General features: G+C 44.6%; 1 protein-coding gene across 1 annotated transcript; it reads right to left on the reverse strand.

Moving 5' to 3' along the window:
- Positions 1–394: 394 nt before the first annotated feature.
- On the reverse strand, positions 395–9,490 carry CCDC127 (coiled-coil domain containing 127). Its single transcript, XM_008072821.1, has 2 exons — positions 9,364–9,490; positions 395–1,742 (listed from the first exon to the last, which is right to left on the reverse strand). The coding sequence occupies exons 1-2, from the start codon at positions 9,482–9,484 to the stop codon at positions 1,081–1,083; spliced, it is 783 nt and encodes a 260-aa protein (XP_008071012.1). The 5' UTR covers positions 9,485–9,490; the 3' UTR covers positions 395–1,080.
- Positions 9,491–10,607: the final 1,117 nt, after the last annotated feature.

The raw sequence follows: 10,607 nt of genomic DNA on the forward strand, positions 1-10,607 counted from the left end.
ATTTCACACACATCCTGTGTGACTCCACGGGGCGTGGACGCTGGGATGCCCGTGCCTGGTTTCCTCTGGACTTCATCCCAGGTGGCTTCCTCCCTTTGCTGATTTTGCTTCATGTCCTTTCTCCGTAATAAATCTTGGCTGTGAGTATAATTATATGCTGAGTCCTATGAGAGCTCCCAGCAGATCATGGAACCGGGGTTGGTCTTGGGGAACACATGCCCAAGAATACCAATAATAGTTACTTCATCGGACTAGAGGGAGGATTACATGAGCAATTTACATTGGCTATGTGTAAAATGGAGTCACAAGTGCCTGTCTACCTTTCAGGTTGCATTTAAAAATGGAGATAGCATACATGAAAACGCTTTGTAAAGAGGAAAGAATTACAAAAATAAAGAGTGGCATTATTATTTATAAATGGCAAATATTTTTGAGTATATGTCACTGCTAATAAACAACTTCTGCTTACTGATACAAACACAAGCCAAATTTCAAACATACACAAGGGTAACAACTGGATACAAGAAACATTTGGGGTTTTTTTCCCTTGTGAGGTGAGAGAGAACTTTAAAATATAAAGTCTTAATAATACAATATTACTACTTTCTATTATCATCTGCTAGGCAGTTCTATAAATTACCTGACAACTTCTAAATATACTTTGGGAGAGAGGAAAATAATTTGAGGAGAAAACATAATTTATTTAGGAAGTGATAAAAACAGACAGAAAATCCTCACTTATAGTAAGGATCAACATTATACTTGACTTTCAAAAAACCATTTGACCCTAGAGCTAAAATATGAGGTTATACTGTTCTGCTTAACAAAATATTGGCAGCTTAAGAAATGCTTCAGGGAAACTGTATCCTTAGCAGTCACAGAGCATTACCAAGGAAATCCTTTGTCTCTGAAGCCTCACTGTACTTCTGCTCAGAGAGTGGTGGGAGTGGAGGTTGGTGCTGAAAGGTGACAGTATGGCCATGGTGCAGGCAGCACTGACACAGAAAATGCCAGATTCCCAGAATGCACGGTGACAGCCTGGCCTCAAGTTATTAAAAGTGGTTTTATTTCATTCTTGTCTTACTTGTCTAGTATGGCCTTCTCTACGCCCTTAAACTTTTTCAGTTCGATGGTTAGTTCCCAGTATTTGAGATACAGCCACATCAGTCTCCCATTCTGGCTTTTGTTGGTATTCCAGACATCACCACAATACGTATCATGCTTAAATATGTCGCTTAGACCAGCTACCATCTCTAGGTCAGCAGCAACTGGGTCAACGGACGCTCGTACCAGTAAGTTCTTCTCTATCTCGAGTCGCTTGCTGCGAGGAAGAAACAGGCTGCAGTAGATGTTCTGTCTTTCTGTGAGAGCTGCTTCAAACTCTTTCAGCAAAAGCTTGGCTCTCCTTTGCCAGTCTTCCTCCTTTTCCAGGCAGCTCAGATATGTACTTCTCAAAGGCTGTGACTGTCTTTTTTCTTGCATTACCTGTGCCCGTTCCTGTTCGAGAAGCTTCTTTTCTTCTACCAACTTGCGCCCCTGAGAGATAAGGGCTTCTCGATAACTAGTCGTTCGGTTTTGTTCCTTTTCAAGCTCCAAAGACAACTGAGCAACAGCGCGCCGACTTTCTAAGATCACAGAGTGGTACTTGGCTTCGAGATCCCGCTGGAAAGCAGCAGTTCTCTGACGGTATGCTTCTCTTTCCTTTTCTATTTCTTTCTGGGACTCCCTAGACCAAATCCAACCTGACATGAGTAAAATGGGGAAGAACATACACATAATGAAAAGTTAGAGCTGAAGTTCTATAATCTTCACTTACAGACATCACAAAGCAGCTATGGATAGCATTTTAATGAAAGCTTTAGACCTCAGCTTTTAACCTGGATGGGCTTGGAGAACATCATCCTAAGGGAACTAACTCGGGAACACAAACCAAGATGTGCACATTCCCACTTACAAGGAGGAACTAAACCACAGACTTGCAAAGACACAGAGAGTGGTATAATGGACACTGGAGACTCAGAAGGGGGAAGGACAAAAACCATACCTATTGGGTACAATGTGCACAGGTGGGGCTGGGTAGGTGTTCTCAAAGCCTAGACCAAAAGCTGTATGTGACCTGTGGCATGTGCTGTTGCCACTTCAATTCTTCAAGCGTAAAACCAAACTCTTCCTTCCCCAGAAACAGCTTCCAGCCCCACTTCAGTCAAATAACTCAATGACTCATGAATCTTTATCTCCTCCCTTCACAGAAGGGCTCACAGGCCAGAGGCTGAGGAGGACAGAGGCGGCACGGTATCACCCAGTGAACACCGAGAGGTCTGGGGAGGATGAGAGGCTCATGGGCAGGGAGGCTGACCAGGACAGAGGTGGCACAGTGCTACCCGATGAGCATGGAGAAGTCTCCGGGGATGAAAGACTCACAGAAGAGACGAACGGGGACTTGGTCGGTTTTAGGGCGGTCAAGGGAAGCTTCAGAAAGGGGAATGAACAGATCTGGATGGCTGAGGGGAGTCTGTAGGAAAAGCTGTTCAAGTAGAATGAATGGGGCAGGCAGGAGAGAGCACCACATGTTCTGAGAGCGTCCAGGAGCCGGTATGCCTGGAGGATGAGGCTTATGTCACAGAGCAAGAAGCAGGAGCTGACTCTGGGAAAGCCACTGGTGCCAAACAAGAGGAGCCCTGTAGACTCTGATGAGGAACATGGAATCCACCCTGTAGCCATGAGGAGTCATGAGACGTTTCTTCACCGGTAATCCCAGTGCTATTTTTTTGAGGTGGGAGGATCACTACGATACATTTTTTAAAAACTTCCAAGCGTAGGGTGTGTGCCTGTAGTCCCAGCTACTGGGGCAGTTGAGGCAGGAGGATCACTTGAGCCCAGGAGCTTGAGGCTGCAGTAGGATGTGATCGTACCACTGCACTCCAGCCTGGGTGAGAGCCAGACCCTGCCTCAAAAAAAAAAAAGAAAAAAGGAAAAAAATAATTTTTCATAAGAAAAGGAATAGCCGGTGCAGTGGCTCACACCTGTAATCCCAGCACTTTGGGAGGCTGAGGCAAGAAGACTGCCTGAGTCCAGCGGTTCAAGGCCAGCCTGGACAACTTGATGAGACCTCATCTCTACAATAAATCAAAAAAATTAGCAAGGTGTGGTGGTGCACGCCTGTAGTTCCAGCTACTTGGAAGGCTGAGGTGGGATCATCTGAGCCCAGCAGGTCGAGGATGCAGTGGCCACGAGTGTGCCACTGCACTCTAGCCCGGGCGAGAGTAAGACTCCAACTCAAAAAAAAAAAAAAAAAAGGGGGGGATAGAGTAATCTGATTGGACATCGTCCCGGTAGAGGCATGGAGGGTTTAGAGGTGGGACAGAAGGCAAAAAGAGGGAGACCTGAAACAGGGAGCCACTCCTGGATACGCTCTGGGTAGAACCTGAGTAGTCCCATAACTTGCACATATAACAACTGGAGACTGACCTAGACGACCCACACAATTACACATTAGTCCACAGAGCACAGGCTGCACTTAATGGGAAAGCTTTGTTTGGATGGGCAGCCACACGGGAGAGAGGACCAGGAGCTCTGCAGAGGACAGCGCAGCAGGGTAGACTGGATGTCGAGAAACCTGAACTCAGGTCTCATGTGACATAAAGCTTGTCTCATGACTCTGGGCAGATACAGCTTTTCAGAGCCTTAATTTCAGCTGGGACTCCGGCTCGGGGAAGATGGAATGGACATGGACTTCCCCATTCTTCCTGCTAAACTACCCTGATCAACACATATAAGACAAATGTAAGATGACACTGAAAGGTGGAGAGGACAGGCGAGGGTCCTCAGGACCCAGGAGCAGCATGGGACAAGTCTCCTGGTTTTCATCTTGTCTCATGGATCCTAGATGTGGAGCTGAAGACAAGGGCAACTGCAAAAGCCAATGGGCACAGATAAAAAAGAAAGCTCCAGTAAGCTGTTCCCTTTGAAGGGCCAGGAGAGGGGCCTAATAAGACAGAAAACTTTTGGACAATAACCCCTCTACTACAGTCAAATAATGTAGAAAAACTGTGGCCCCACCTCCATCCACCTGGGAGAAGGCCGAATCGGGGGCACCAGGTGAGGCTGCAAGCCCGGGCCCCCTACACCACCGACTACAACAGAGGAAGTCACGTGGGAATACTGACCCCTCCCGGATCAGTGGAGGCTCAGGGGGAGTGGGAGCTCTTGCCCTTCCCCTTGGGGTCAACTGGAGCAGAGGCTGAGTGGGGAGCCTGGAACTCTACCCCAACCTGGCAGTGAAGAGGATGCACCACCCTTCACCTGCCAGACACTGCTCAAGAAGGCCAGCCAGAACAGATGTAGTAAATAAAAAACAGAGTTTTATCACCTAATTCCCCAAACACCTGGGTCCCAATGAAAACTCACTTGTCACACCAAGGACCACGATGATCCAGACTAAATGAAAAAAAGATAATTAATAGATGCCAATATTTAAACAAGAGATGTTAGTATGATCTCACAAAGATTTTTAAAGCAGCTGTCAGAATAGAAAGTCCAAGCAAAGTAACAGAAGATATAAAAAAGAAACAAATGGAAATTTTAGAGCTGAAAAATACCTGAAAAATAAATGATGGATAAGTAAGGAGACAGAGTACCCTCCAACGGGCAGAGATACTCAGTTATTTCCCTTATGAACCAACACAAAAATCCTTCACAAGATACAAGCAAATGCAATTCCACAACACATAAAAACAATTGTATAGCACAACCGAGTGGAATTATTCCAGAGATGGAAGCCTGATTTAATATCTGAAAAGCAATCAATGTAATCCAACACATTCCTAGGCTATGGAAGAAAAACCACATGATCGTTATCAATGGATGCCAAAACATTTGAGAAAATCAACACTCATTCATGAAAAACAGAAACTGAGGAAACTTCCTCGATAAACATTCTTTTTTTGTAGATAAAGAGCATCTACAAAAACCTACAGCCCGAGGTTGCAGGATGTCCCTTTAAGGTCCGGGACCACTCAACAGAATCCTGGAAGTTCCAGTCAGCACGGGAAGGCAAGGGAAGGAAATCAAAGGCAAACAGACTGGAAGGAGGAAATAAAACCAAAGTCACAATACAAAAACTATCTCAAATGAATCATGGGCTTAAACATAAAACTTTAGGAAAAAGCCGGAAAGAGTCTTGAGAATCCGGGGCCAGGCCAAGAGTTCTTAGATCAGGCACGAAAAGCGTGAGCCACAAAAAGGAACAATGACAAACTGCACTACAGCAAAATCATAGCTTTAGCAAAAGACTCTGTTAAGAAAATGAAGAGACAAGTCACAGACCGGGAGATGTCTGCAAACCACACCGTCAGCTAAAGACCAGAACACACAACACTTTAGTAAAAACTCTCAAAACTCAACATGACTGAAAACATGGCTGAAAGACAAGTACAGTCATTTCAGGGGAAAGGATACATTGATGGCAAATGTGCTTGTGAAAAGATCTTCAGCACTAACCTTTAGGGAAAAGCAAATCAAAACCATAAGACATCACCACACCATTAAAATGGGCGAAATAAAGCAGTGGTGAAACAGCAAAAGCTGGTGAGCACGCAGAAAAACCAGATCACTCATGCATTACTGGTGAGAACATAAAATGGTACAGCCACTTGGGGAAACATTCTGGCAGTTTCTTAAAAAACTAAACGTGCCAGGCTCAGTGGCTCAGCCTATAATCCTAGAATTTTGGGAGGCCAAGGCCAGTGGACTGCCTGAGCCTGTGGGTTTAAGAGCAGCCTGGGCAACTTGACAAGATCTCATCTCCACAAAAAATTTTTTTAAAAATTAGCCAGGTGTGGTAGTGCACGCCTGTAGTTCCAGCTACTTGGCAGGCTGAGGCAAAAGAATCCCCAGAGCCTAGTAAGTTGACGCGGGGGTGGCTGTGAGTTGGCTACTGCACTCCAGCCTGGGTTATGGAATAAAACTCCAACTCAAAACAAAACTAAACTAAACGTGCAACTACCATGAAACCCAGCAGCTGCACTTTTGGTCGTTTACCACAGAGAAATGAAAACTTACATCTACACAAAAACCTGTTCAAGAATGTTTACCGGGCTCAGTGGCTCAGCCTGTAATCCCGCGCCTTTGGGAGGCTGAGGTGAGTGGATTGCCTGAGCCCGCGGGTTCGAGACCCACCTGGGCAACTTGGAGAGACCTCATCTCTACAATAAATCAAAAATGAGCCGGGCGTGGTAGCGCGCTCCTGTAGTTCCAGCTACTTGGAAGGCTGGGGCGGAAGGATCGCTGGAGCCCAGCAGGTCGAGGTTGCGGTGGCCGGGAGCAGCCACTGCACTCCAGTCTGAGTGACAGAGTGAGACTCCAACTCAAAAAAAAAGAATGTTTACAATGGCTTCATTCATAATAGCCAAAAGTTGGAAATGACCCAGATGTCTTTCGTGGGTGTATGGTTAAACTGTGGCACATCCATACGATGGAGCACCACTTAGCATAAAAGCGATCTCTGAACTGCTGGCACGGCAACGTGTATGGATCTCCAGGGCCTAAACTGAGTGGAAAAAGTCAACCCCAAAGGGCTACACAATGCTTGGTTCCATGTGTGTAACATTCTTGAAATAACAACACTAGAGATCAGAGCGAAGACAACAGAAGAACAGCCCTGGCTGCCAGGGCTGAGGAGGGAACTGTGGCTGTCCCCCTGGAGATGAAAGTGCTCTGTATCTGACTGGATTTAAGTCAATGTCTTGGTTGTGATGTTGCACTAGACGCTAACATTGAGGGAAACTGGGTAAAGGGTATATGGGACTTCGGTATGACTTACTACAATGGCATGTGATCTACAATGACCTCAAAATATGGTTTAACAAAAAGAAACTGATTGGACTAAGGGAGCTCAACCAGCCCCTTTCAGTAAGACGATATGTTTTCTAGGACAGGAGAGAAGAAGAGGCAAGGGAATGCAAGCAGGGAGAAAGCATGGAGAGATGGGAAAGGGAGAATCAGGAAGACTTGGGAGGCGGAGGATGACAGAGGAGGTATGGAGAGAGAAGCCCACCAAGGCTGAAACACTGAACACTCTCCCAGGGGAGCTACTCAGGGTAAGAATTTCCCTATGGACTGCTCTTTCAGACAGGCACAATTATACGAATCTTTATGTTAAGTTATAAAGTCTAGCAAATGATCAGGAAAAAACTAGCCTCTCATCAATAAATCAATCAACAGTGCTTACTAAGTGTTCATTTATCTGCCTTTACTTTGAGACTACACTAGGGGCCTTGTTAATACTCATATGTTGCAATATAACTTCTCAAACACGTAATAATACATTTTTTGAGAATTCTCACAAGAATGAAAAGTTAAAAGTTACCTCTCATCACACTACCTCAGCAAAAAAAACAAGAAAAAAAAATATTCTCCAACCTTTCTCAGGATAGAAGCATCATTTCAAAACTCCACAGAGGAAAGGCAAGAATTTCAGAAATGAAAGTTATAAGAGGCTATAAAAGTTAGAGATGAGCCGGGCTCGGTGGCTCAGCCTGTAATCCCGTGCCTTTGGGAGGCTGAGGTGAGTGGATTGCCTGAGCCCGCGGGTTCGAGACCCGCCTGGGCAACTTGGTGAGACCTCATCTCTACAATAAATCAAAAAATTAGCCGGTCGTGGTAGTGCGCGCCTGTAATTCCAGCTACTCGGAAGGCTGAGGTGGAAGGATCGCCGGAGCCCAGCAGGTGAGGCTGCGGTGGCCGGGAGCAGCCACTGCACTCCAGTCTGGGTGACAGAGTGAGACTCCAACTCAAAAAAAAAAAAAAAAAAGTTAGAGACGAGTCTGAAAGACAAGAGGGAAAATAAAAGCCATGCGGGCCTCACCCAGCCTCAAAGTCAATTAATTACTACATGAGTAAGAGTATTTTCGGCCTTCCAATTCACTCACTGACGTGGAGGCTCGGCGCCCTCGCCAAGGGCAACAGCCTTTCTGAGTGTGAGCTCTGCAAGACTACAGGCTGGTGAGCTTCCAAAGTAACCCCGTGGAGCTGCTGTTTAGAAGCAGACATGCAGATCACTGAATCATAAATGTCACCTACTCTTATCAGCCTCCACTTCCTCTACAGCAAACCTGCTGACCTGAGAGTCCAAGCATGTAAAAAGGCTCTACATTACAAGTACTACTACAGAGGGCAGTTTTTGCCTTTCATTAAATTATTTGGTGTCTCTTATTATTAAGTGCCAATCCAGAATAATGGAATACGCAGAAATATAAAACTCTCAACATCAGTCAATTAATTATGTGGTGGGTTATCATACAAGGGGAGAGTCCCGCCAAAAACCCAAATTTATCTTTTGGAGGGCCAGCCCCTTGTAGTACACTCAGAATTTGTTCCTCTGGATCAAATGGTCAACAAAAGTTTTTATCTGGAAGTTTTGAGAAGGCTGAGTCACAATTTGCAGTAGAAATGTCCTGAGTTGTGGCAAACAGGTGACTGGTCTGTCCACTGTAACAAACCACCTGTCCACACTGTGCTGAGTGTTCAACAGTTTTTGGCCAAAAGCAGCATGACCCCGGGTGCCCCACCCTTCCTATTCACCCATCTCACCCCTGGGACTTTTTTGGTTTGTTTCCCTGGATAGAAAAAGTCCTCAGAGGGAAATGTTTTGCCAGTGTGGAAGAGGTAAAACAAAAAATGGCAGAAGCACTAAAAGGCATCATCATTGATGAGTTCAAAAACTGTTTTGAGCAGTAGAAAAAGTGTCTTGATAGGCATACTTCAGTACTTTGAAGGTGACTGAAATATAAACATGTAAGAATACACAATTTTTGAATAAATAAATTCTGTTTTTGCTCCCCCATAAGTGTGCATGTGGCTGGTAAGTCCCCAAAGTGATGCTAAGTCAACTTAAACGAGAGAATTTCTGGTCATGCTGAACAGAGGATTCATGGATGAAGTCTCCCAAAGACCGATTTTCTAAACATTAAACATACATTCAAAACTGGTTTTCTTGACACCTGTTTTTTTCCCCATCAGTCCTCATGAAGGCAACAAAAGCAGGGGATATCCCTTCAGAGCAGAAAAACCTTTATTGACAGCTAAGTTATTAAGCCCGCTCCATGCAAAATGCTTCAAAATAATGTGTCTTACTTAATACTCACAATGTGTTGAAGCAAGCATGATTAGCCATCTCCCACGAGCAGGTAAACAGAGGCTCAGAAAGGTTACGTCGCTTGCCCAAGACTTACTGTGTGGGATAAAACCAGGCTGTCCCTGTCAAGTCCCAAAGTCACAGTCTTTGGTTCCCACACCTTGTTGCCGCCCTCAGCAAGGCTCCACACCTTCAGCCCCGAAACACAAAATGTTAGGAACACGACTTACGAAAAGCAGCCAATCCCAGCATTGGAACCAACAAAGCATAATTCCACCTGCTTCCATCACCGCCATCAGCCCTGGAATTAGGCCGGATATTCCAGTTTGGGGGATCATTTAAGTTATTCATGGAGATATACCTTAGAGTAAAGAAAAACATTAATCATATACTAGGAATAAAACACATCTGTCACAATCACATCGTCTACATGGATCATATGAATCACTTTTATTCAAGAAAATTTTTTCAGTTGTATCTGTGTGCAGCACAGCACTGAACCCTAAGGGACTCAAAGAAAGAAAAGATAAAAGCAACTCACAGTCTGATGGGGAAGAGTTAGGAATACAGACAAGTCTTAAATAAGTGAAATACAGGTAGAATGAATTGAGTTCCCTAGTGCAAATGAATGGTGTTGTGATGGTAAATTTTGCATGTCAATCTAACTGCCCCAGATTTTGTTAAACATTATTTCTGGTGTCTGGATGAGATCGGCATTCGAATCCACAAGCCAGTTCCTTATAATCTCTCTCTCTCTCCCCTCTATTGGCTCAGTTTCTCTGGAGAAAACCTTAACACAGTTGTATAGAAAGATATAAGAACAATCAATAAAAGTGGGCTCACAATGGACATACTGTTTCATACAAGCCAGATTTTGAAGAATGAGCAGCCCTTTAACGGGCAGACATCAAAGGACAGGGTCTTCTGAGGAAGGCAGGGGGGCAGTGGACAGCACAGAGGGCCAAGGCAGCATGGGTGGGAAGGTGGGGATGGTGCTAGAAGCACTTCATGACTCCTTACACCATGGTAATGAGTGCCAAGATTACAGAGCTCCCTGTTTCAGGCTAGGGTACACTCTCCATAACTAGGCTGGGGCTCATGTTAACATAAATTTACTAAGTACCTTCATGGGGTTCCTTGAGATTTCTGCTTGCTTTTATGTGACTGCCACAAATACACACTGGTTACAAATAGTTACTCAAAGGATGCATAAGAAACAAGAAATCCAATTGAACTTCTAAAAAACCTCAGTGGGCTTTTCAAAAAATACTTAACATTTAAAGATATAAAATTATAATAAGCAATAAAGATATGACCAAAAATATGGCTCAGAACTTAATATTAAGAGGTTTGTGTGAATCATAATAAAAAATTAAGTAGGAATCTAATTTAGGAAGTACTAACTGCATAACTTTCAAAAAATGTCTAGGAGGCGGCTGGGTGCAAGTGGTTCACACCTGTAATCCCAGCACTT

Source organism: Carlito syrichta, unplaced genomic scaffold (genome assembly GCF_000164805.1).
Source record: "Carlito syrichta isolate Samal-C Ts95f unplaced genomic scaffold, Tarsius_syrichta-2.0.1 Scaffold315456, whole genome shotgun sequence".
NCBI classification, from domain to species: Eukaryota; Metazoa; Chordata; class Mammalia; order Primates; family Tarsiidae; genus Carlito; species Carlito syrichta.

Excerpts from the sequence above, each read along its gene's own strand:
- CCDC127 (XM_008072821.1), bottom strand. The coding sequence starts at position 9,484 with ATGAATAACTTAAATGATCCCCCAAACTGGAATATCCGGCCTAATTCC. Across the intron at positions 1,743-9,363 it reads GCTGGGATTGGCTGCTTTTC|GTTGGATTTGGTCTAGGGAG; the intron begins GTAAGTCGTGTT and ends TACTCATGTCAG.